The following is a 26,312-nucleotide window of genomic DNA, read 5'->3' on the forward strand; positions in this document are numbered from 1 at the left end:
ATCTATGTGGGCGGTTTGCTTAAGAGCCAGCCACATGCTTCTGTAAGAACGATCGATGACCCTGTGCTGCACCTGGTAACTACACATGTCTTAGAATGGACTGTGCTCTTTACACCTAAGGCATGAACAAAGCAACCTCTGTCAGCACACAGTGCACGGAAGCTGGTTCGGTTTCTAGCATACTGTTGGAAAACTGATTCAACAAAATCTGCTTGCATGGATCTTGATGCTGCAGTGTGTTGCACCCTAAAAGCTGCTGCTGCTGCCGCCTTCATATTCATGATCTTCACACACTGGAATAATAAACATCTATTTCCATTCTCAGAGAACTAGAACTACTAGTCCAGGAAATGACTGGTTTTGTAACAGTGACAATAATTTCATCGGAGAAATGTTTTTAATTTCAGTTGTATAAATAAATGTAATTAGTGTTTCTGTCTGAATCTGGTGGGTTTTTGTTTGTTTTTTTTTAAACGGAGTTTTCGATAGTAGATTCATGTTTTCTAGAATGGGAAATGGTCCTAATTTCTTGGAAGTTTTATTTTTTATTTTTTTTAAAGTTCTAGGTTTCTCATCCATACACAGGTTTAGCAAAAGAAAAGAGACATCTTTTCTGCATTAAGACTGATATTCACAATTACTCCAGCTATTAAATGGTGATTTTTTTTTTTTAAATGCTTCCCTCAGGGTCTCCCAGAAACTAAGTTTTGAGTCTGTTCTTTTGGGATTTCGTCCCTCTCATTCTTACAGTTCTTATCTTTTACCAATTAAATCTTGCAACTGTTTTGTTTGTTTGATCTTTTTTCCCTTTTCTCCATGGCTGAAAATGTTGTGTGGTTTGTTTCTCGTACCACTTGGGTCAGATTAAGAGGCAGAAGTGTGCTTAGTGCCTGAAGACCATTTAAGAAACTTTTCTGTACAAATTGTAGTCTGTGCAAAAAGATTTACCCATGCAAATGGAGTAGTTAGATATTCTAGGGAAACAACTAAAAAAATGTTGACACCTTGAAGTCTTTCGAAAGCTATGTTAAAAGCAACCAATTAAAAACATATATTGCATTAAAATCCATGTGAAGTCTAGGCTTTAGTTTAGTTTATAATCTGTTTTAAATTGCAGGCTTTTAACATCTCTTTTGAAAGCCATATAGGTGACATTTTTAGCTATTCTAAAATCCAGTACTCATCATTCTAAAATATTTTTTTTTCTATTTTTAATAGGTCATCACACAACGAACTAGAAAAACATAGGTAAGTCATGAAAAGAAAGTGAAATTATCTAGAAAAAGCATCATAGATGTTAGGACGACCATGTATAGACAGGGATATGGTGTTAGAATGGTGTCCTGAATGAACCATCTAAACTTATAGTTGATTAATACTGTACTTATAGAAGTATAACTTTAATATTAATGATGTTGTTAAAGAAATTGATTGATTCCCCTAGTTGTTTGCTAGCAAACCTTTAGAGTTATTAATACAATAGAAATTGAGTTATCATGATTAAGCTGCATGAATTTGGGGCTAGGGGAGAAGTATGAAATGCAGAATTACTTTACTGTTTAACAACACTTAAAGTAAACTTATGTGTCACAGAGGAAGGATTTAGTCTTGCAACTCCCACTCTATATAAACTGGTGCAAACAAATTTCCCATTAACTCAGCTTCCTTGTAGAGACAGCAGGGTCCATCCAGAGGATTATGTTCAGGGCTGGAAACCAGGGCTAGAAGTGTCTGCAACACTTTGAAAAACTATTACACCTCTACCCCGATATAATGCGGTCCTCGGGAGACAAAAAATCTCACTGCGTTATAGGTGAGACTGCGTTATATCGAACTTGCTTTGGCCCCCCCATTCCTTGTTCCCTGACTGCCCCCTCCAGAGACCCCCCCGTCCCTAATCACCACCAGGACCCCACCCCCTACCCTACCCCCCGCTACCTGTTCCTTGACTGCTCGGACCCCTATCCACACCCTCCGCCCCCTGACAGGCACTCACTGGCAGCAGCGGGAAGCGGAGCAACGTGCTCCACTATGCCACCTCCCAGCCGCAGCGCTCCGCTTCCCCCCGCTGGTGAGTGCGGGGAGGTTGGGGAAAGGATGCCCCCCGTACTCAGCTGTAGCTGGAAGCGGAGCAACACAGCTGGGAGCTGGCGGAGTGGAGTGGTCTGGGGCCGGGCTGCTCTGCTTCCACCGCTGCCGGTGAGTGCGGAGGGGATCCCTTCCCCCAAGCCCCCTCCCCCGAGCAGCGCGGCTGGGACTGGGCAAGGGGAGCGGGCTGCTCCCGGCCCCCCGCTAATCCCCCGGGCCACTCTGGGACTGCGGAGCCCCCCAAAGTGCCCCCCACACAGCTCCTGCCTCCCAGACCCTGCGGGGGGAGCCCCTGACCGCCCCTGAGACCCTCTGCCCCTTATCCAACCCCCGGCCCATACCCTTAACATGCTGCTCAGAGCAGCATGTTGGAGCTTTACTGCGTTGTATGCAAACCCGCGTTATATCTGATCGTGTTATATCGGGGTAGAGGTGTATTTATTAATTAAAGAAGTTCACAAAACCCTTTAGGCCCAGAATTTTAAATAGACTCTTCATAACTATAGTAACAACTACACAAGTGCGCAATTTTGGGGTTTGGACTCTATAGAAAAGAGGCCATAGATCCTAAGGCAGTTACTGGAGCTGAGGACAATGTATGCAAACAAACTATGGCAGTATAGAATAGGTGTCAAGTATGGCTCATGAAATTATGCACACAGATTTGATGCATTCTTCAGACTACGTGAAGGGTGATTGATAGTTACTCTTACTGTGTTGCATCCAAAGGGAAGGGTGATATTTGTAATGTTGACATTTTCTTCCTGTCCTATCCAAAAATAGGACAAAGTACCTTAATCACAATTTCTTTATTAAAGTTCCTGTCCCCGTGCTTTCACCTTGTTGTTTTTTTCCTCCTTCTTGTCTTTTGATCTTCCATTCAATCTCTTAGTACCCTTCCTTGCTCTATCACTACCAATCTGTCCATCTTTACTGAGTATCCGTTTTCCCCCATTCCTCTTTTATTATCTCAGCATGTAGTTTCCTATTTCTCCCTCTGTTCTAGTCCTGAGCACATTTAAGCAGCACGGGCTGGGGGAGGCATTAGCACTGCATGCAGGTGCAGGAAAGGAGTGATGGTTTTTTTTATATGTATATAATCACATTTCAGTTTCTCACTTTGAGTTCTGCAATGTGTCTTTTCACATGCATGTCAATAGTACTTGCCACTGTGGCATTTTCTCTCTGCAGTTTACTTATTTTCACATTGGAACTTGAAGATATAGCTTCTAATTGCATTCAGTTAAGAATATTTAATTGTAGTTACATACTGCAGGTTCTAAAGTTAAACTGTAGTTAAAGCCAAATTTTCAGATAGCCTTAATCCAGCCTGCAAACATGAATGTGTAAAATTAAGAACATAAGAATGGCCATACTGGGTCAGAATCAATAGTCCATCTAGCCCAGTAACTTGTCTTCTCACAGTGACCAATGCCAGATGCTTCTGGCAGTTGGAGATTTAGGGACACCCAGAACATGGGGTTGCACGCCTGACCATTTTGGCTATCTGCCATGAATTTATCTAATTTTTTTTTTAACCCAGTTATACTTTTGGCCTTTACATCATCTCCATGGTAACAGGTTCTGTGGGTTGACTCTGTGTTGTGTGAAGAAGTACCTACTTATGTTTGTTTTAAACCTACTGCCTGTTAATTTTGTCAGGTGACCCCTAGTTCTTGTGTTATGTGAAGGGATAAAATAATGTTTCCCTATTCACTTTTTTTACACCATTCATGATTTTATCCCCCAGTCATCTCTTTTTCTACAACGAACAGTTCCAATCTTGTTAATCTCTTTTTATGTGAAAGCTATTCCTTCCCCCTAATAATTTGTTGCCCTTCTCTAAACATTTTCCAATTCTAATATATATATATATTTTTAGATGTGGCAAAAGGCGTGGGCATCCCATGGATTTATATACTGGCCTTATGATATTTTCTGTCTTATTATCTATCCCTTTCCTAATGGTTCTTAACATTGTTAGCTTTTTTGACTGCCCCTGCATGTTGAGTGGATGTTTCCAAGGAACTAACCACGAAGACTCCAAGATCTCTTTCTTGAGTGGTAAATCTAATGATTAATGACCCAATAATTTTGTGTGTATATTTGGGATTTTATTTCCAGTGTACATTACTTTGCATTTATTAACAATGAATTTCATCTGCCGTTTTGTCACCAGTCACATAGTTTAGTGAGATCCCTTTGTAACTCTTCACAGTCAGTTTTGGAGTTAACTGTCTTGAGTAATTTTGTATCATGTGCAAACTTTGCCATCTCTAGGTACCTAAACTCACTCAGTGCTTACATTTTAGGGGAAATAAACGTTTACTCAATGCCTATGTTCCTGCTTCTGGACATGAGCACCGCTGCCTCGCTCTAGGTGACTGGGTGCCTATTTGCCGCCTAAGCCCCAGAGCGATTCATGAAAGGGGATAGACGTGCTCAGAGGCTGCCTACTGGATTGGGTCCCATTCAGAATCTGGCCGGAGGAGGAAGTGGCGGTGCTCACCTTAAAACTTCTAGTCCAGTGAGTAGAACATTCGCTGGGATGTGGGCGGCATCTCTTTTTGGCCCAGTGATTGTTTTTATCCACAGTAACTGGGCTGGAGAGAGCTAAAGAGGGAATGACTCTGTAGCCCAGTGGTTATGGCACCCACCTGGGAGGTGGGAGACCCAGGATCCCCTGCCCCAATCACGCTTTCATTGTTTATCCACAGTGGAACAGCTTCAACAGGAGAGACCTAGCAAAGCCCACATCAGAATATCCCATAACCCAGTGGTTAGAGCCCTGCTTCTGAGAGGTGTGGGAGACCCCTGTTCAAATTCCTTCTCACCCACCAGCAAAGAGGGGAACTGAGTCTCTAAAAGTTATAAGGTGGGCACCCCCCTCCTCCTCTGCCATTTCATCCTTCAAGAAATGTCTTCGGCACGTAAGCGTGTAGGCAGCAGGTTCCTGTTTGTAGAACACTAACAAGAGATAGGCGCCTCCCTGCAGCCCTGACTTAAGTTCTAGTCTCTGAGAGAGGGGCAGGGCTTTGCAACACCCTGACTGTAAGAATCTCCCATTGGCTAGCTTAGGCGGCTCCCGACCTTCTGTGCTGACTTCTGTTGATTGCATTCTAAGGTGCCCGTCTCTCTCCATTCATTGTATAGGGAGCCTGGGTGCCTGACTCGGCTTTGTGGATCACAGTGTTGTTCCTGTGTTTTTTCCACTTGCCTAAAAGTTCCGTGTTACAATGTCTAAGTCCCTTTGTGAATCCAGGCCCTAGAAATCTGGAGTAGAGTCTAGTCTTGTACATAATCAACAGAACTGTTTATTAAATTGCAGTCAGTTACAGCTTTGGAAACCTACAAAGAGCAACGGGTTTACCTAGGTGTCAGGTGTCATGCGGGGCATCATTTGAAGATCATGAGCGTTCACAAGTATAACAAAAGGTCTAATTTGGCCTGCGAATCCTTAATAGTGATAATGGCATGAGAAATCTAGAACCCAGGTTGAGTTTTCAGGGCTGACCATTAGAAATGCTTCTTTTTTTTAAATTGTATACTGAGCACAGAATCCATGATGGACAATAAACATGGAATTCCATAGTGCCTTTTCTTACAGTCTGCTTTCAGTTGTATCCAAAGGGATCAACATAAGTTTCAACCTTCAGTTTATTGTAGATTGAACTGGGGCCTCAATTGCAGGAGTAATAATCCTTTTCTGAACAGTGAGGCTTTACCTTCAAACTTTTTTTTGGTGTAGAAAGACTGGAAGGATGGCCTTCTTCCCAAATTAAGCTCTCTACTTACTAAGCATTGTACAGTGTATATGTCCCTGTTGCAGCTTGTGAAATATTACCCTTTTTCATTCTCGTTGGCTGGGACTTGTGCATAAAAATCTGTGTCTTAAATTTATTGCACAAAATTCTTTCGGGGTCAATTAATTTTTAATCTGCTTTTTCCCCCCCGAAGCAGATATGGTGGTTTAGCTTGTTGCAGACTGGTTATCCAAATCTGCTCTCAGTTTTAGGGAATTCAATGGGAGTTAGGTATGCCATCTGAGAGCAGAATTGGGCCTGCTGTGTTGTGAAATATGCAGTTCGGGTTCCAGAAATAGTGCTAAATGTGAACATTTAACCTAGCAGATAATAAACAATGCTAGTGAAAAGCATAATGCTATCTCTTCATAGCAGTCTAAATTGGATCAGTTCTTTCAATGCTTTTGATCCAGGTAAAGCATCATTTTTTGGCAAGTTGTATTTTTTTTCAAAAAGAAAAGGAGTACTTGTGGCACCTTAGAGACTAACCAATTTATTTGAGCATGAGCTTTCGTGAGCTACAGCTCACATTTTGTTTTGTTTTTTAATAGATTAAACTGAACTTTGTAGGTATATATATTTTATAGCTGGAGACCAAGCCCTATAGACAGCAATAGAAGGCTTCTAGGGAGTTCGTTGGTTTTTTTTTTAGTGTTAAATAGTTACTTTTCCCCTACGCTTACATACATATCACTGTAGCCCACAGCCTGCCGCTCTGGAGACCAAACAATGACAATTATATCATACACAGGAGTGCAACCCAGAAATATATCCTACAATCAATGGCCACAATTATTAAAAAGGGATGTGCAAGAGGGTACTGGCCCTTGGGATGCATATATATATATATGTCCTAGTTTGTCCGCTCTGGCCCTTGGACCTCTTAAAGCTGGGAGCTGAGTTGCAGATCACATGCTTGCTTTCCTAGATGGGATATAATTGCTCACTGTAAATTCCATTGGGAGGGTGGGGGTAAACACCAGGGAGGGAGAAGAGCTATTTAAATTAAAGGATGATGGTTGCACAAAAACAAATGGGTATAAAAGGCCCAGGAATAAATTTTAAGTTGGAAACTAGAAGGTTTCTAACCATCAGAGGGGTGGAATAACCCCCCCCCCCCCATAGGAATGATGGGGGCAAACAATCTTAACTAGTTTTAAAATGGAGCTTGATAAGTTTATGATCCAGATTATATGATGGGGGTGCCTGGGGATTTCAGGGGACTCAATGATCCAGGCGGTTCCTTTCAGTCCTTTGTCCCTATGTAGTCATGTGCTGCATAGGAAATCACATATTAAGCTTCCTGCCTCTTCGGCAGAGAAGGGAGATCCTAAGGTCAGGGAAACAACTGGGAGGGGGCTCTCTGAACCTGCTCGGCAAAAAGCCTAAGAGGGAGGCATGCAGGAAGCAGGAACTGGCTAGGGGGAAGCCTTGGCTGGGGATGGCTGTGAGTTCCTGGAAGGACTTTAAGAACTGTGAATAGTGATTGGGAAGAGCTACTACAGGGGAAGGGTGTGTCCTTTCCCATCCTAGATGGGGGAAACTAGGCTACCCTAAGGGGAAGGGTATGTTCTTTCCCCTCCTGGCTGGCCAAAGCCTCCGGGGGGTTAGTGCCCAGTGTGTTTCAGTTGCTTTTGTTTTGTGACCATTTTGTGGGTGGTCCAAGTTATGCTCTGTGACATACCCAGGGTACAGTCCAGACTAATGAGTAGCTGTGTCACCTCTGCCCTCTAACCTGGGGTGCCCTTTATGCTGCTTTGCTGCTATCGCCTCCCGTCTGGACAGCTCACAAACAGCCTCCAGCATGCAAGTCGCTCCCAGCGATGTCTGGATGCGTGCTGCAGCCAACCAGCCACACCTTGGCTCTTACTAGCCTTGGTTATATTGCATGGTGACTCCATGAACCCAGCATACTCCAGAAATGTATGTCCTTTACTGCCCAGGCCTCTGCTGGACAATACAAGTTTATACAAAATCGGTCATTTTATGAAAGAACAAGGAGCAATGGTCTCAAGTTGCAGTGTGGGAGATCTATGTTGGATATTAGGAAACACTATTTCCCTAGGAGAGTGGTGAAGGACTGGAATGGGTTACCTAGGGAGGTGGTGGAATCTCTATCCTTAGAGGTTTTTAAGCCCTGGCTGGGATGATTTAGTTAGTGTTGGTTCGGCCTTGAGCAGGGGGTTGGACTCGATGACCTCCTGAGGTCTCTTCCAACCCTAATCTTCTATGATTCTATGAATAGAAATGTGATATGCATAGCTAGTTACCCCAAATGGAGTTTCCCAAACACTTCAATTCAAACCCACCAGATTAGATATAACAATAAAACAAGTTTATTAACTACAAAGACAGATTTTGAGTTCAAGAAATGAGGCACAAAGGCCAGAAATGGTTACAGTAAAAATAAAGATAAACTGCAACTGTTAAATTCAAAGCAAAGTTTTTCTCACCACACACTCTAAGCAGTCTGACTAAACTTCTTAGGTCAGGACCCCTTCAATAGTTACTTCCTTTGTTCCTTCTGATGCAGTAAATCAATAGGTAGAGAGAGAGAGAGGAGGGTGTCCTTTGGGGTGTCTGCCACTTCTTTTTGTAGTCCTGCCCCCACTCTGAAAAGCATTTCCCCCTGGGAGCAACGAGACAGGCAGTTTGTATGGAAGGGAACTCCATGCTGTATCTTTGCTAAGATTACTCCTGGGGGAATTCTGCGCCACTGCACACATGCAGAATTCATGTCCCCCGTGGATTTCTTTGCTTCCCTGCAGAAAAATGACTCCTGACGGGGAAGTGAAGGGAAGCTGCAAAAGTGGTCATCCACCCCTCCCCAGCAGTGTAGTCATGTCATTTTGGGTACCCAGAGCAGCTGGTGGAGAGGTAAATCACTGGGGTAAGGGGGGGCTGGGGATGCCCTGATTAGTGGCTCCTACCCTGCGGTGGGCTCAGCTGCTAGTCCCAGTCCCATGTTGTGACTTCCTATTTCCCTGCAAGAAAGGGCTGGGTCCAGGGTCAGGGCCAACCCCACAAACCTCCCCTAGCTGCAGGGAGCTTCACCCCCCCCCCATTTCCTGCCCACATTGCTCCTCAGCCACAGGGGAAGGGATCACTGTATTAATTAATTGCGATTGGTTAATCTCACTGTTAAACAATAGAATACCAATTGAAATTTATTAAATATTTTGGATGTTTTTCTACATTTTCAAATGTATTGATTTCTGTTACAACACAGAATACAAAGTGTATACTGCTCACTTTTTATATTATTTTATTACAAATATTTGCAATCTAAAAATAAAAAATAGTATTTTTCAATTCACCTCATACAAGTACTGTAGTGCAATCTCGTTATTGTGAAAGTGTAATTTACAAAGGTAGATTTTTTTTTAAATAACTGCATTCAAAAACAAAACAATGTAAAACTTTAGAGCCTACAAGTCCACTCAGTTCTACTTCTTGTTCAGCCAATTGCTAAGATAAACAAGTTTGTTTTCATATACAGGAGATACTGCTGCCTGCTTCTTATTTACGTCACCTGAAATTGAGAACAGGCTTTCACATGGCACTTTTGTAGCAGTGTTGCAAGGTATTTACATGCCAGATATGCTAAACATTTGTTTGCCCCTTCATGTTTCCATGCTGATGATGCTCGTTAAAAAAACCCAACCCATTAATCTATGTCTCCTGTTCTGTTTACCCATATTCTGCCATATATTTCATGTTATAGCAGTCTTGGATGATGACCTAGCACATGTTTGTTTTAAGAACACTTTTTCACAGCAGATTTCACAAAATGCAAAGAAGGAACCAGTGTGAGATTTCTAAAAACAGCTACATCACTCGACCCAAGGTTTAAGAATCTGAAGTGCCATCTAAAATCTGAGAGGGACAAGGTGTGGAGCATGCTTTCAGAAGTCTTAAAAGAGAAAAACTCAGATGTGGAAACTATAGAACCCGAACCACCAAAAAAAATCAACCTTCTACTGGTGGCATCTGACTCAGATGATGAAAATGAACATGCGTTGGTCTGTTCTGCTTTGGATTGTTATCGAGCAGAACCCATCATCAGCATGTACCCATGTTGTCTGGAATGGTGGTTGAAGCATGAAGGCACATATGAATCTTTAGCACATCTGGCACGTAAATATCTTGCGACACCAGCTACAACAGTGCCATGCAAATGACTGTTCTCACTTTAAGGTGACATTGTAAACAAGAAGCTGGCAGCATTATCTCCTACAAATGTAAACAAACTTGTTTGTCTGAGCTATTGGCTGAGTGGACTTTGTTTTATTTTTGAATGCAGTTATTTTTTGTACATAATTGTACATTTGTAAGTTCAACTTGCATGATAAAGAGATTGCCCTGGCAGTACTTGTAAAAAACAAAAATAGTGTTTTTCAGTTCACTAATACAATGCAAATATTTGTAATCAAAAATATATATATAAAGTGAGCGCTGTACACTTTGTATTCTGTATTGTAATTGAAATCAATATGTTTGAAAATGTAGAAAACATCCAAAAATATTTAAATGGTATTCTATTGTTTAACAACACAATTAATAGTGATTAATTTTTTTAATTTTTTTAATCGCTTAACAACCCTACTTTTTATACATATTATTAATATTCCTAAATGTAAAGGTAACATAGTCTATCATAGCAGAACTCAAAAAGCTGATCTAATGCTACTGGAAGTGCTTTGGTGTTGGTCTCTTACACCAAGCAGCATAGATAGAGTAAGTCAAGCATGGTTTTAATCCATTTCTATTGGGAAATCTAAACTCAATATGTTTTATTTGTTGGCTGGAAGCAGGCAGTGGGTTAGCTTTTATTTTTTTTTATTTTTAATTTTTTTTTAATTTTTTGCATTTAGCAGTGAAACCAATATTCAATCTTAGGTGCTAATGTGTGACACTTAAAACAGACTTTCAGGTGCTTGGCTGTAGGTTTAGCTGCCTAACTTTCAGTGCTCAAGTTTAAAATTTGGACTCGTAACTAGTTCTGTCCTGCTATCACCAGATGTTTCTCAGGATATTTATGAAGCAAGACAATTTTTTTTTTGGCGGGGGGGCGAGAAAAGATTGTAAAAGCTGTTCCCTACCTTACCACTCCAGAATGATGACTCCAATCTTCTACCTGACCAAATCCTGTCTAGCACAAAGAAATACCAGTTTCATGCTGTTAAATGTAAAGGGCAATAGAATGGAACTGCCTTTATATCAAGGCCCTACACACTCTGTGGCAAGGTAAATCTAAATTCTGTCACAAAGCCCTTTTTAATTTGCCGTGCTCCAGGTTGGGAGACAGGGAATTCTGCAGCAGTTTGGGGGAAGTATTAAACAAATGAAAGTTTACAGTTTTTTATTTCATTACATTTGAAAATGAATAATAGAATCAGTAGAGTCCTTTGTGCTTATATATATATATAAAATGTTCACTTTATTTTACTCTTGCCCCCCTACATTTTCAGTTTTCTTTGTGCTGGGGATTGCTATATTAACACCTAATTATGTTGCAGAAGCTAAAGGTTTTGATAGATGGGGTTTAAGCAGTGTAGGAGAGGCTTGGGACATAGATATGTTCACATCACTGAGGAGGGTTTTTAGCTTCTCTGTTCTTGCTCAGGGCATTACTCAATCATTGCTTTGCAGAGAGATCTACCAAATGGTGTTCATTCCAGGGGAGCAACACAACTACCCTGTTCTGACATCAGCATTATAAATATTAACGACTTCCACAGCTCTAAACACAGGCAGAAAGCTAGAGCTGCTTTAGCATTCACTCTGCTTGTATACACTCAGGTTCCCGCTATTTAGGGTGACCATATAGAAAGTGAAAAATCAGGACAGAAGGTTGGGGGAGCGGGTAATAGGCGCCAATATAAGAAAAAGTCCCGAATATTGGGACTGTCCCTATAAACTCGGGACATCTGCTCACCCTACTGTCATTACATATGCACACCCTATGTGCTCAGACCCTGTGACGGCTAAAACTTCAGGGGCTGAGAAGGGATTATCACGAGCAGGATGGCTCCAGCAGAGAGAGAAGCTCATCTGGGCATATACAGAAATGTCGTTGAATAAAACTTCTGTTTTTTGATATTTAAAAACTTTTCCCCCAAATATGATTTGTTTCTAGTAACTAACATTTTAGTTATATAAACTGAGTCAGAGGCCTAATCTTCATGTGTGGGTACCTAGAAGCAGTCATCTGATTAAAAGTTACCTGATTTTCAGAGATGCTGGGCACATACACCTCCCACAAAAGCCAGGGAGAGTTAAAGGCACTTGTTACCTCACAAAATCAGATGTTTAGTTAGGTGCCTCACTATAGAATTAAATTTGGGTACCCAGCTTTGAAAACAAGGTTCTGAGCTACAATAGCAGCATAGGTGTATCCTGCCCTCGCTCCCTGGAGGAATTCCTGTTTGTCTGTGACATTTGCCTGGTATATGGATAGCTCTTAGAAGTCAATAGCTGGCACCTAAATATTTAACTTGCAATAATAAGGATATTCTACCTTGCCATGGTAACAGTAAAAACACACATGCATCTATCTTATCTATTCTCTAGTTAACTGTGGGTGGGAGAAGGGATTTAATGTGGATATATATTGCTTTCACCCACTGATCACTGTTTCTTCTGGGTGATTAGCAAAGCAGGGTGTGTACCTCCCACCAACTTTGTGTTTTGTCATAAAGCAAAGAGGATATTGTTTTCAGCATTTATGGATACTGTCCCTAATTAATCTCCATATCTAACTTGGCCTGTCTTGCCATCAACTCAGTACCACCTGCTAAGGGAAACTGAGTGTTTCAAAAATGCCTTTTCTTTTTAGTAAAAAAACCCCAAGAAATCCTCTATCATTCTTAGACTAAAGACTTGCTGAGAGCCCAGTACTGTGCATTGTTGATTTAGTCTGTGTTGCAGCTCAGATTTGCTAGCATTACACTTTTTTTTTCTAGATCCCTTCCTCTTGGCCACAGTCCAGAGACACAATGTCCTTGTTTAGCATTTTGATGTGGGGAAACACTGATAATTAAAGCAGGTTTCAAGCCATGAGCTGATTTGTAAGCAGCAACTTGCTCCAGGATGTGTGTTGTCAGTCGATAAATACCCAGTTGGTGTGTGCTGAGCGACAGTGTGTCTTGTGCCTGATTATGCACAGTGTGTGTGCGTACATGTTGATTGAACCCACACCCTAGGGGGAGTATTGTTTAAATTAATAAAGTAAATATATAGAAGACTGGCAATGCCATTCTCTCTTACGCTGGTATAAAACCAGTTTAACCACACACTGACTTTAGTGGAGTTTCTCCTTATTTACAGTTGTATAATTTAGGGCAGAATCAGGCCCTGGAATATTAAGACATATGTCCAGGATGGGTGTATATATAAAGTAATGGAATTAAACCTATAATGTACCAGCATCTGAATAAATAGGTCGTGCAATGGAAATCTCATTGCCCTCAAGGGTTTGTTGGACTGGGCCTTCAGTTTCCTTAGGCACCAGACTGACTTATGAAGATTTGGGATTTTCTATTTTGCAGAGTTAACAAATAAATAAAACCAAAATTAAAACAGATGGATTTGTGGAGCTGTGTTACATGGGGAAAAGAGTTCCAGCATGTTAGTGTGCAAAATGAGTGAGTGAAAGGCTATGATATGGCGGTAAGCCTTTTAAAAAAAAAACAACTTCGAAGACATGAACCCAGTAAAAGTCTTATTTTTGTAAATGCTGTTTCCAGCCCTCTGTACGCTTATGCATGTATATTTGTGTGTGTATTTCCAAGAGTTTGCATAGTTCTCCAAGAGTCGTTGCTGTTCATCTACCTAAATTATATAGGTGCCATGGGATGTAGGCATGCCATTGGATTTTTTAGTATACTGAAGAGGAAATAATCTAAGCAAATCCTGTATGAATTCACCTTTTTCATTCAGATGTATTTTTTCATTGTACAAGATGTCATTGGAGTTATTGCTCAATTTCTTATACTTAAGAGGTATATACGAGGATTGGCCTCTTTCCTACTTCTGTTCACCATTTCAGTAGAGCCACTCATAGCCATATCAAACAGTATGGGGGCGGAGGAGGAGTAAAAGGGATAAAAACAGGGAATATCTTTAAATAGAATTTCCTTTTATGCAGGTGATAAATTTAATATACCATCTCAAACCTTCAAAATTAATGTCAGTTATTCACAACAACAAAAGAATGGTGCTTTGTTTCCAGCTGTAAGATAAATGGACATGCAACAAAAGATCTAGGCCCACTTCACACTCTTCTGCAAAAAAAAAGTCACAAAGGGTGAAAACTTACTGGTTTGTACAACCAGCAACAGAACCAGCATTGTCAGACCTTGCAGATTCTCAACCAGGTATGTGCAGTTAACTATGTGAAAACAGATTTATACATATACATTTATATAAGTTGATTCTTAGCTGCTGCCCAGATGGGCAAAACCACAAATGGAATGAGTTGCCCTATAGTTCAAATTGGAGCCTAACATTCTGCGTATAATCAAGATGGTACCATGTACTAGTGTTAGTAGGATAAAGGTGCAGCGCTGAGATGGTGGGACAAAGATACCTTCAAGCCATTTTTATGCCTTCCATACTCTAGGTTGCTGTGAAAGTCATTGCAGTGCTCAGAGCCTGCTTTAATTTACCACAGTCTTAGCAACTGCCTCTAACTTATGGCAGTACTCGACATTCCTGCTTGTGTCTGACATGCCTCTATACCCCTAGTTTACACCTACTACCCCCCCTTTGAAACCCATACAGGGTGTCATCAAACAACTACAACCCATATAATCAGTGGGGACCCCATCCTGAAAGAAGTCTTTCCTGCATTCCCTCTTTTGGCTTCAAACAATCCCCCAGCCTCTCCAAGTTCATCATCAGAAGCAAGCTCCCTGCAGACCAGGACATACCAACTCAAAGCAGCACCAGACCCTGCCAAAACAGATGCAAAACCTGAAGACATATTTCTACTGCTACAATGATCAACACTGCCCACAACACACCTTTCGAGATTCATGGGTCCTACACATGCTTATCACAACATGTGGTGTATACCTCATCCAATGCATTAAATCCCCCAACACCAATTATGTGGATGAACCCAATCACTATTCTCTCAACAGGAAAATGATAAAAGATAAAAACACCAGATGACCTGTGGTGTGAACACTTTTCACAAAGCAGTCACTCTATATCTGACCTCTCAGTCCTCATCCTTAAAGGAAACCTGCACAACACTTTCAAAATACGAGTGTGTGAGCTTAAATTCATAACTCTGCTTGACAGTAAAAATTATGGTCTTAATAAAAACACTGGCTTTATGGCTTATTACAGCAATCTGTAAATGCACTAACCCCCTTTTTTTTGTCCTATGACTACAGGGGTTTTAACGAGCCACTTCACCTTGAATGGTCCCTTAGCACATATTCTAACTACTTATACTAAACCATCTGTTCATTCTTCTATTTAGCTGTGATACTCTGAATACCTTTCCCAGGCCTGAAGAAGAGCTCTGTGTAGCTCGAAAGCTTGTCTCTCTCACGAACAGAAGTTGGTCCAATAAAAGCTTATCTCTCTAATATGCCTCTATTCTGGCATATACAGTCAGGTGTTGTCCCTGTGCTAGGGAATTCTCTGGGGCTGCTCTGCCTCTTTTATCATATTGCTCCAATTCTTTTTCTCCTAGTTTGCTGATGTGTCAGCACTTCACTGTTATTTAGGAAACATGGTGGTGTGACTATCCCTTTTTGTCTCTAAAGGGCAGCCATCAGTGGTACTCATCTGTGAACTGATTGTGAGAAAAACGCTGTAGAGACTTTCTGCCAGGCACTCTCTTTCTAATGAGTCAAGTACATCCCTGACACAATGCAGTCTGTGTTCACCTGTCCCCAACTTGCTCCAAGCCCATCTTTCTGGATGCTGCTGCCAACTTGCAGAGCTGGGCAAGAATTTATACATTTGTGGTATTACAGATATTTCCCCGTATTTATGTTTGCTAAAAGATGTAGGAATAGTTTCTGGTGTGTCACAAATATTCTTCTATAGCATGGACAAGCTTCAGACTTCAAAGGAAAAAGGCCCAAGTCAAAGTTTTGAACCTGGGCTCAGGATAAGTAGTATTTAATGTAGTCCCATTTTTTAAGAGCTGAAGTATGCACTGAATACTATGGAATATAAATTTGTGTACAGTGATCTAAACCAGATATCACCATTCTTAAAAAGGATAAATACACAGGAGACTGAATGTAATAGGTAGTCAGTCTTTTCCTTGTCTTCTGCAGGAGGTTTTTGTAGTACAGGTCTAGGTTCCCAAGTCATCAATCTTCTTGTTTTACTTCATAGCCGGTAGGCAAACTTTGACAATAACGTAATTTAATTAGGTGGTTGGAGAATGAGGTTCCATTACAACCAACCAATCAACTGGATGATATATATGGTGGCTCTTGTTTATTCAGGGTCATGTTTTAGGGCTTGAAAAAAATACCAGTTGCCTACTTTTTAGAAAACTAAACCTATTAAAGCTAATAAAAATGACAGGGTTTCACCAATGTGGTCCCTGGTAAGAATTCAGAGAATGGATAAGGTTCTACACTGTCCCTTCCTATGGTTTCCATTTTTGAGTCATCCTCCTACATGGTTAGCTCCAGTGACCCATCTCTACTTTTGCTCTAAGCTTTCTTTCCACTGTATCCACCCCTTGCTGCAGAATTGTGCTCCAAGCAAAAAGCTTTTGTTTTTAAGAAAAACAAATTTCTAATTGTCTGGTTGTGAAGAAAAGCTTGAAAATGTGAACCAAGCATGAACTGATGTAGGGTTGTGTTCCTCAGTCTGTAGACAGCCTGAAACGTTAGCTCAAGAGACGTGAACAGCACCACTCATTTCAGTGGGGTCTATACACTGAAGCTAAAAGATCATTTTAATGTCAACATTGTTAAGTTTTTCATTGTTGATCGTTTTACAAGATTTATCCAGCCAATGTGCTTATGCCTCAAACCCAAGCCACCTCCTATACCTTTCCAAATAAAAAGCCCCAACTCATCCTTATCAAGCTGCAAAAAACGTTCACCTTCTTTCCAGATACCTTCAGCCATGCAGATGCATGGACAATATAGAAATCTGCTGTAGAACACTGAAAATGTAGGGAGAGAATGAAATTAATGCTACTATTAAAGTAAATAACACAGGGGCTACTGCACGGATTGTATGACTGACTTTCAGAGTTATTTCACTACAGTCCACCTCTTTAAATTAAATTAAGCAGCTACAGTTTTTCTTGTGTGCTGTGCCAGAGTAACACACACTCCACAGACCTTGCTGCAGAATTTAGGTCCAGGGGCCCACATGAGGTCTTGTGTGTGTATTTAAGGCCTGATCCGAAGTCCTTTGAAATCAATGGAAAGACCCCTTCTGATTTCCAGGGACTTCGACTTATACTCCATGCACACGGAACAACTTGCAGAATTGAGGCCTTAGTGAGCAAAAAGGTACATCTACCATAAAATGTGCTACATATATATATATCTTTTTGTTGTTGTTGTTGCTTGCACAATAGAAGCACGGAGATCTGCTATAGATAGAGAACACTACTGAATGTTCAGTTTTTAGCTCTAAGGCACGAGACTGTCAGCAACTATTTCACATATCTCATAGCTATCAGAACGTTCAAGTGCAGCACACTGGGTGCCTTGCCATGGTACAGTGCCTTAGTACTAAGAGTTTCTCTTCCCTCTTCATTAAAGCGAAATTGCTATATAGCTGAAGCATATTGTGAAATTTGAATTCGACTTGGGATTCACTGTAAAATATTTGTTGGAAATATTTATAGGGAAGGCAAAAAAAAATAAAAATAATCAGGACTCTTTCTGACTGGGGCCTGGACTCTTTGTGGCTGAATAAATATGGAAAAAGTAGAATGTCATGCTTTGAAAAGCAAAGTTCATACTGTCTTACATTGCAATTAAACTTTTTTTAAATTGTGTCTAGGCCACAACTGAGTTGGTTTCTCTAGAAACATTTCTTATTAGCATTGATTGATGCTTGGGTTTCTCTAGAAACATTTCTTATTAGCATTGATTGATGCTTTCCTTTTACTTACAGAATACTTTAAACAAAGATCATTTTATATTTTCATAGGTACAAAATAACTTTAATTTAATAAAAATTAGCCTGTAAAAATATTATTAGAACCATAAATAGGATATATTTGATACCTCTCCTTTAAGAAAAAGTCTTATAGAATTTAATAGGGATTAAGGCCCTCATTCATCAATGCCCTTGAGCACAAGCCTATCGTTGGGCAGATAGTAAAACACACACACAGAGAAAGAGTAAGGCAATTTACAGCGAAACCCTTAGCACAATACATACAGTGTGCCCAGGTGTAGAATATCAGTTGCTATACAGAACGATAACTGTATTGATTAAAAAGATGTTAACTGCAGGAGCAGGCACAGTGGTTCAGTGAAGAAAAGGCCTGATCCTGCAACATGTAAAACTCCTACTGACTTAACTCTTTAGGATTGGCCCGTAAGTCATTACAGGGTAAACATTCCATGAATGATTTCTAACGGTGACCTGTATTTTAAAAAAATTATATGAAGTTACATTTAACAAGGAATGAAAATACTACGTATTTTCAATGTGACCAAGTTCACATTGCTGTAACACTTCCAAACTCAGTCCCTCTTCGTGAATCTCATTTCATTATATATGTAAGCGGGGGAATAGTTCTGCTATTGTAGGGAACTTTCCTGGCTTCTGCACTACCCCGGTGAAGTGGGCTAGCGAAAGGATCTGAGTCCTTGCTCCCACTTCCTTTCCCAGTGGCCTCCCTGCCCTTGAGGACTCCCCTTCCACTCTCCTGTCTGGCAGAGTCTTTGTAACCCCAACAATGCTGGGCCCAGGATTCCTGGGGGGCTCAACCCCCAACTCTCCTGTGGTCACTCAGGACAGGGGCTAGGGTGTCCCCACTCCGGGGTATTCTCTCTGCACTGGGCACTTCTCTGACCCACTGACCATTACATACAATTTAAAGCAAATGCAAGTTATTTAATCAACAATTAATTTTAAAAAGAATAAGGGAAAATGAGAAAGGTTAAAGGAAACACTCAACCCGCTCTGTGGCAGGGAACATCCCAAACAGCGTCTCTGGAATGTCAGGGCAGTTCACAGTCTGTTCCTTGTAAGTCCCAGGCCGCCTTCTCAGGCCCTGGCTGCGCAGCAGGGATGCTGTGGGTTGGACACTTGCTGTGCCGGTGGCCACACGCTCTAGGTGGCATGGCCCTTCTTCCCAGTGTTGCCCCTGCCCTGTCAGGGTTACCAATCCCCCTTCGAGTCTGGCCTGCAGAGCCTCTTGGCTGAGGCGTCTCCCTGTGTTGGGCCCGCTGTCCAGGGTCCCCCCTTGCTCTCCCCAGCTGCTCATGACACCCAGCTCCACTCTGTCTTAGCTCCAGCTCCACTCTGCCTCAGCACGGCTGCTGCTCTGCCTCCAGCTCCCTGGGCTGCTTCTTTGGCCCCTCTGGCTCTGGTTGCTGCAGCTCTGCTCCCAGGGCAAGTCTGCTGTCTCTGGGCTGTGCCTCTGGCTTTGGGGCTGCAGCTCTGCTCCCCAGCTCAGCTTGGGCCCCTGCTTTCTCCTTAGCTCGGCCCCACCCGGTCTGACCCAGGCAATTCCAGCTCACACGGAGGATGGTACCTCCCCAGCCTCCTGACTCCCTGATTAGCCTGCCCGCCCTGTCATTCAGGCTGACCTGGGGCTTTGGCCTCTCCTCATTGTTCCGAGGGACTGTCAGTCTCAGGTTCCTGATTCCCCATCGACCCTTCCCCCTTTTAGTACTGGGAGCTAGCAACTACAACACCCCCACTGAATGTTAGCAAGGGGCAACCGTCCCCTTACATATAGCATTATGTAGGATTGCGGTAGGCTTTACGTGTGGAAAAAATAGTTTAATACCTAAGAGGTGGGACTGGAATTAGCTTGACAAATACAGTACTATTATCCAGAGTTCAATAGTTGTATAGTATTGTTTCCCAGAGCTACATTTTGAGTTCTTTGTTGATCCACATTCTATGCAGTAACTCCATCCTCTGTAAACCAAACTTTTCGATACCAAAAGATATGGGTGCTTAACATGCAAATAAGGGCAGAATTTGGTCCTTTGAATACACTCTAAGGCTCTGTCTGGACTAGAAAATTGAACCAGTTGGTTAGGACTGGTTTAAGCACAAAAGGTTCATTGTGTCCAATCTTTAATTTAAAACCCATTGCAAATTGGTGTCTCTTGCCCTCATTAGTGCTCCTCTAAACCATTTTGTTTGCAATGCATTCTGATTCCTCTGATTCAGTCCCACAGGTATCTCGCAGTTCCCAGAAGCTTTCCCAGAAGCAGTAGATTTTGGGACATTTCAAAGGTCCCTGTTGTATGTTGAGATAGTGGGAGGACTAGTTGAACCATTTCAGCTAGTCCACATCCACGCTGGCACTAAAATGGATGAGACTGAAACAGTTGGAACTACAGTAGTTCTTAAACCTGCTCAAGAATGCATGTAAACTAGTCAGAGTACTTTTGTGTGTGAACCTGAAGTGTTTTACCAGTATTCCAGTGATAAAAACAAGTTCTTGGAATCATAGATTTCTCTAACATACACAAGACTTTTCTGCTTAGTCTAATATCCCACTGCTTGATGTGCTAAAAAGATGTTTTTAAGATTTTGGGCCCATGTACACTGGGAGAATTTACTAAACACTTACAAAACTTGTTCAGTTAAACCAATTTTAAAATTGGTTAGAGTCAAGGTGTAGACCCAGCCTAAAGGGGCCTGGCCCATTTTGTCAGAACCAGTTTCAAGAGTTGAAGTGGTCTTGAAAGCAGTTTAGTAAAAACAGCTCAGGCCACCACAAACTACCTAAAACCACGTGTACACTGTTGCTCCAACCTGATTTTGAAGTTGATTTAGCTGAGCCAGTTTTTTAAAAGATTTGAAAATTTTCCCAGTAATGCTGTCACTCAGTGCATATAAATAACCAAATTGATGGCTGAATAGTGTTTGGAGTTCTTTGTGTTGTTTTTTTACAAAACCTGGGATTTAATTTAATAATTGTTTTTTCAGTTCTGACACTTTAAAAAGAATAATCTGTTTCATTACAATTATCTAAACCTACGTTTGCATGAACCTTGTTCACATGACAATATGTAGTTTATTTGTCCTTCGTCATATGCACACACAGTGTGTACTCAAATTTTGATGTGAAACATTTATGGCTGAATTACATGAAAAGCCATCCATAATATGGATTTACAGAATTCTTCAACTGATGTTCCTTGACCAGTAGATTGGAAAGGTACAGCTGTTCATAACATAGATATTGAAAAGCCATGTACACTTGGCCTTTTCAGATTTGGGGTCATTGCTTTACCTTTGTTTTATGTAAACATGTATGTACATTTGTCAGAATAGTTTAACCTTTTAGCATCAGGAATACGTATATATTGAATACATTAGAAAACAGTTTAAGGAGATCCCAACTTCCAGGCATTAAGTTGGTTTCCAACCAGTTAGAATCTCATTTATGTGGAGCTGGCTCTGAACGTATCCATGCTTTGGAATACTTAAATCAAGATTATTAAAAGTGAAGACATTTTAAAAATGTAATATACTTATCGCTGTTAAGGTCATTTGTCGTTTTATATTTTTCTCACTGATCAGTGAAAAGAGTCTAGTCAGTTTCTGTTAGTTTTTCTTTCTGGTTAGTATGCACAAATGCTGCAATCTCTGAGTTGCACATAATACAGAGGAATAGATGCTTTACAAATAAATAAATAGAAAAAACTATTTCCACTGGAATTAGTGTGTGTTCACTCAGAGAGCAAGTAAGCTTAGTAAAAAGGTTCCATTTTTATATGAGTTTTTCTGGATTAACAATACAAATCCCATTTATTAACAGTCCTGTATATTTCTACATAATTTAGCTACTCTTAATCTATTGATTGCTAAAGTACAGTTTATTTAACTTTTTACTGCACCACTTTGTATTCTAGTCTCATCTGCTTCATTGCTGCTTCTTCCTTAATCTCCACTTTCCTGATGTATGTGCAAAAATCCTGCTGGTGCATCTAAAGTCTGCTACTTGCACACACAAATGATTGTGTGCAAAGTTAGAAAATTTCCCTTTTGAAAATGTTTCCCCTAGTTTCACCCAAGAAGCAAATTGTTAATTCAAAAAAACAAAACAACCCCAGACACCTTTTAGAGGTTACAGATGTATAGACGATAAATCTCCCGGGTTGAAAGTGTCTGCATTTGTAGAAGTAGACTCTAATAATGTTATTTAACCTTTCTGATTGGTTTAAAGATCAGAATCCGGGCCCTGACTCTGCAAGCTGCTTAAGTATTCGTGTGCAATGGGCTGCTCATGTTTAGAGTTAGGCATGTGCTTGAGCAGGTTGTTGAATTTGGTCCTATTCATGGGATCTTTTCCCATTTTTAAAGTTTAGATTACGAAAGTAAAGCCTTGTGTTTAAACACAAGATCCCATGCACAGACAGGAAGTCTTGTGGTGATCTTTCTCCAAAGACATCACATTTTTCTACAGCGTTCTCCTTTCCTGATTGGCTGAAGGAGGAAAAATTATCTCACATTAGCACTTTTTACAGTTATGCCATTTTAATTCACACTTATTGTATTAATTATTCATATATGTTATATGTTAATCTTTGTGCAATCAATAAAAAGTAACTAATAAGTGTGTGTATCTAGTCAGACATGCAGTACTATAGACGTCATAAGTTTTGCAATTATCTGTATTTTAATAGTTCATCTGTCATAAAAAGTTAAAAAAATTTTTTTCTACGTTTGTCTTCTGTCTTTGTTCATGCAAATTACATGGCCTTTTATGCATTAATAAATTGTGTTAGACTCTGTTAAATGTTGATGTTGAATACTTATTCTAAATAGTAATAAAAAAAAAGCAAAGTGTAAGCAATTTTTGTTCAGAAGCATATAATTACCGTGCTAAGATGGTTGGATGTACTGCAGCATGTAGCAGAATTTAAATGAAAAGTTATATCTTTGCAGAAAATGATTATTTATGGCATATTTGTAATTTTCATTAGTAATTAATTATTATTATTATTATTACTGCTTCTGGTGGTCTTAGGCAGCTTTAGGATCATCAGTCTATTAAGACTTTAATCTTCTCTGATGTTAAAAAGGCCCATTCATGCTAACAGATGTGAAGAATGCTGATTTTAATTTCTCACTGAGATAAGATTGACAGAAAAGGGCACAAGATTACAAACATTGCTTAAGTAGTTACTTGGATATCCACGTCATTGTAAAGATACATGGGAACTTCATATTGCTTCTTGTTCAATTGTATGCACAAAAAAGTAGGAAGTATTTATTTTTTTAAATGCAGAAATATACTCTTGGAATGTTTTGTTTTATCACTTGCTTTGTTTTAGGGTTCTAAAGTAAAAATATTGAACAAACTGTTTTACTGCCAGCCAGTTGGTGAAAGAAAACACAGAATGCTTTAAAAACACACACAGAATACCAGCTTATAGATGTTTATCATCTTTCTTTTTACTGATGAACTGGGTGGTGTTTAATGTAGGAGGCAGATTGTTGTAGCTAGAAGTGTTACTTATGAAGGAATATTGTAGTAAACATGACAGAATATGCCATAGTTGTAACTCCTCATTTTCCCCTTTTGTTTTTAGTGCAAACACCATTCTTGATGTATGGTGAAAGATAGAACATATATATATATATTTGGAGGGGTATATTTTCCCAGGAGATAGGGCACAGGAATGGGAGTCAGGAGACATAGTGCTCGATCCAATTCCCGTTTAAGTCAATTGAAAAACTCACTCTGACATGAATAGCAGTTGGATTGAGCCTGTTTTCTCTTCCTGGCTCTGCCACTGATTCACTTTGTGGCCTTGGCCAAGTTAATCCACATCTCTGTTTTTGTTTCCCCCTCTCTAAAATGGGGATAATGATTCATACTCACACTTGCAAACTGCTTTGAGATCTAGATATGAAAAGCACTACAGAAGTGCCAGCTATTATTTCAAGTGACCTGAAGCTTTGGGGCCTGAAGCTTTGACAAAGGGAGAGAAAAGGAAGCCATTGTTGTTGAATCAACTTCTATACAGAAATCCAGGCAAGCAGATGGTGTTTGAAAACAGGATATGCTATCACAGAGTAACTTTTCTACAACATTCTTCATTTTTAATAATTTCAGACGGGCTAAACTCCGGCTATATTTGGAGCAGCTAAAACAGCTTGTGCCTCTTGGGCCAGATAGCACCAGACACACCACTCTAAGTCTGTTGAAAAGAGCCAAGATGCATATCAAGGTAAAAACAAAAATATCCATCCATACTTTGTTTTCTTTAAAATAGAACCTTCAGGAATACGTATTGGTTGAAAAGGAACTTTTTTTTTTTTTTAGTTTTTTACAATAAATCCACATGTAGTATTTCTGATCTTCCCTATGTCCATGTCTTTATTAAACACTGTGGTCAGATGTTTGGCTGTGTGTGTTCTTTCAGTATGCTGTCCCAGCTCTGCACAGATAGCGGAGACAGCAGACTTTGACTGAACTGCCCAATAACCACAGACTCAGTTCGTAGTGAAGGAACTCGGTCAGGTTTATTGTTGACGAAGCACGGGATTGGTGTCTTATACTTGCTACAAGTACACTCAATGCATGTATGCCTGTGACAATAGATGCAGCTCAGTTAATGATGGGACTTTCCGCTGTCCCCCTCGGCTGGCCAAAGACACTCCCTCTGAGATAACCTCTTTATACACCAATACAAACAAGTTATGTATTCCTTCTGTGGCGTATCTAGGTGTCACCCTCTGACATATTTGGGTACCACACATTGCCTTGTACCTATTGGTTTAATCAAAACATATTTATCCATCATGCTGTCATCCTGACCTCATCTTTAAGATGGGTCAGCGTGTTCCTGTTATCTTTGAGGAATGTACTAGTATCGCGTTTTCTGGTACCACCCTTTTGGAATGTGTTTGTGTGTATATTCTTGTACCTAGCACTACTTAGGAATATATGTTTCTGCAATATCAGTTCTGTTCTTGCCAGATTCTGTGAGCAGGGCCTGCCTCTTGTTCACAACTTAACTTTGCTTTATACCTATGGTTGCAAGGCATCTGGTTTAGACTGGAATGCCTGGTCAAAAAGGGTCCCTGGTGGCTCCAGTCAGCACTGCTGACCGGGCCATTAAAACCGGGTCGGTGGCGCAGCGGGGCTAAGGGAAACTCCCTGCCTGCCTTGCCTCTGCGCAGCTCCCAGAAGTGGCTGGCATGTCCCTGCAGCCCGTAGGTGCAGGGGTGGCCAGGGAGGCTCCACACGCTGCCCCTGCCTCAAGCGCCGGCTCTGCAGCTCCCATTGACCGGGCACTGCGGCCAGTGGGAGCTGCAGGGGCAGTGCTTGCAGGTGTGAGCAGCGCGTTCTGCACAGAACCACCTGGCCACACCTCCGCCTAGGGGCCGGACATGCTGGCCACTTCCAGGAGAAGCGCAGAGCCAGGGCAGGCAGGGAGCGTACCTTAGCCCCACTGCACTGCCAACCAGGAGCTGCCTGAGGTAAGCACCGCCTGGCAGGAGCCCACACCGTGAACTCCCTGCCCCAGGTCAGAACCCCCTCCTGCACCCTAACTCCTTCCCAGACCCCAACTCCCTGCCCCAGCCCTGAACCTCTTTCCAGACCCCACATCCCCTCCTGTAGCCCAACCCCTGACCCCAGCCCTGTGCCCCCTCCCACACCCAAACTCCCTCCTGGAGCCCGCACCCCAGGCCTGTGCCCCCTCCTGCACACATACTACTTCCCAGACCCTGCCCCAGCACCCCAGTCCCCTGCCCCAGCCCTGAGCCCCTTCCCTGACCCCAGCCCTGAGCTCCCTCCCACACCCAAACTCTCTCCCGGAGCCCGTACCCCAACCCCCTGCCCCAGCCCTGAGCCTCCTCCCACGCTCGAAACCCCTTGGTCCTGGTCCCAGTCCAGAACCAACACTCCCAGCTGGAGCCAGCACCTGCTCCCGCACTCCAACCCCCTGCTGCAGCCCAGAGCCCCCTCCCATACCCTGAACCCCTCATTTCTGGTCTCACCCCAGAGACCGCACCCCCCAGCCAGAGCACTCACCCCCTCGCATACCCTAACCCCCTTTCCGAGCCCAGTGAAGGTTGGGGAGAGTGAGCAATGGATGGAGGGTGACTGGAGTGAGTTGCAGGCGGGGCTTCAGCAAAGGGGCGGGGCAAGGGTGTTCGGTTTTGTGCAGTTGGAAAGTTGGCACCCCTATTTATAGCAGCAAAGCTTTTACTCCTACTTTAGCCCAGGCCTCGGACCAGGCCTTAGATGCAAGGCCTTAT

At 41.6% G+C, this 26,312-nt stretch overlaps 1 protein-coding gene across 3 annotated transcripts in view; it reads left to right on the forward strand.

The window, feature by feature from the left end:
- MXD4 (MAX dimerization protein 4) overlaps positions 1 to 26,312 on the forward strand; it is a 56,320-nt gene that overhangs the window by 18,867 nt on the left and 11,141 nt on the right. For all 3 annotated transcript variants that reach the window (XM_077815927.1, XM_077815926.1, XM_077815929.1), the window contains exons 3-4: positions 1,219 to 1,248; positions 24,160 to 24,274. In XM_077815927.1, coding sequence (XP_077672053.1) covers positions 1,219 to 1,248; positions 24,160 to 24,274 — 145 coding nt within the window. The remainder of the gene's footprint in view (positions 1 to 1,218; positions 1,249 to 24,159; positions 24,275 to 26,312) is intronic.

Source organism: Eretmochelys imbricata, chromosome 4 (genome assembly GCF_965152235.1).
Source record: "Eretmochelys imbricata isolate rEreImb1 chromosome 4, rEreImb1.hap1, whole genome shotgun sequence".
NCBI lineage: Eukaryota > Metazoa > Chordata > Testudines > Cheloniidae > Eretmochelys > Eretmochelys imbricata.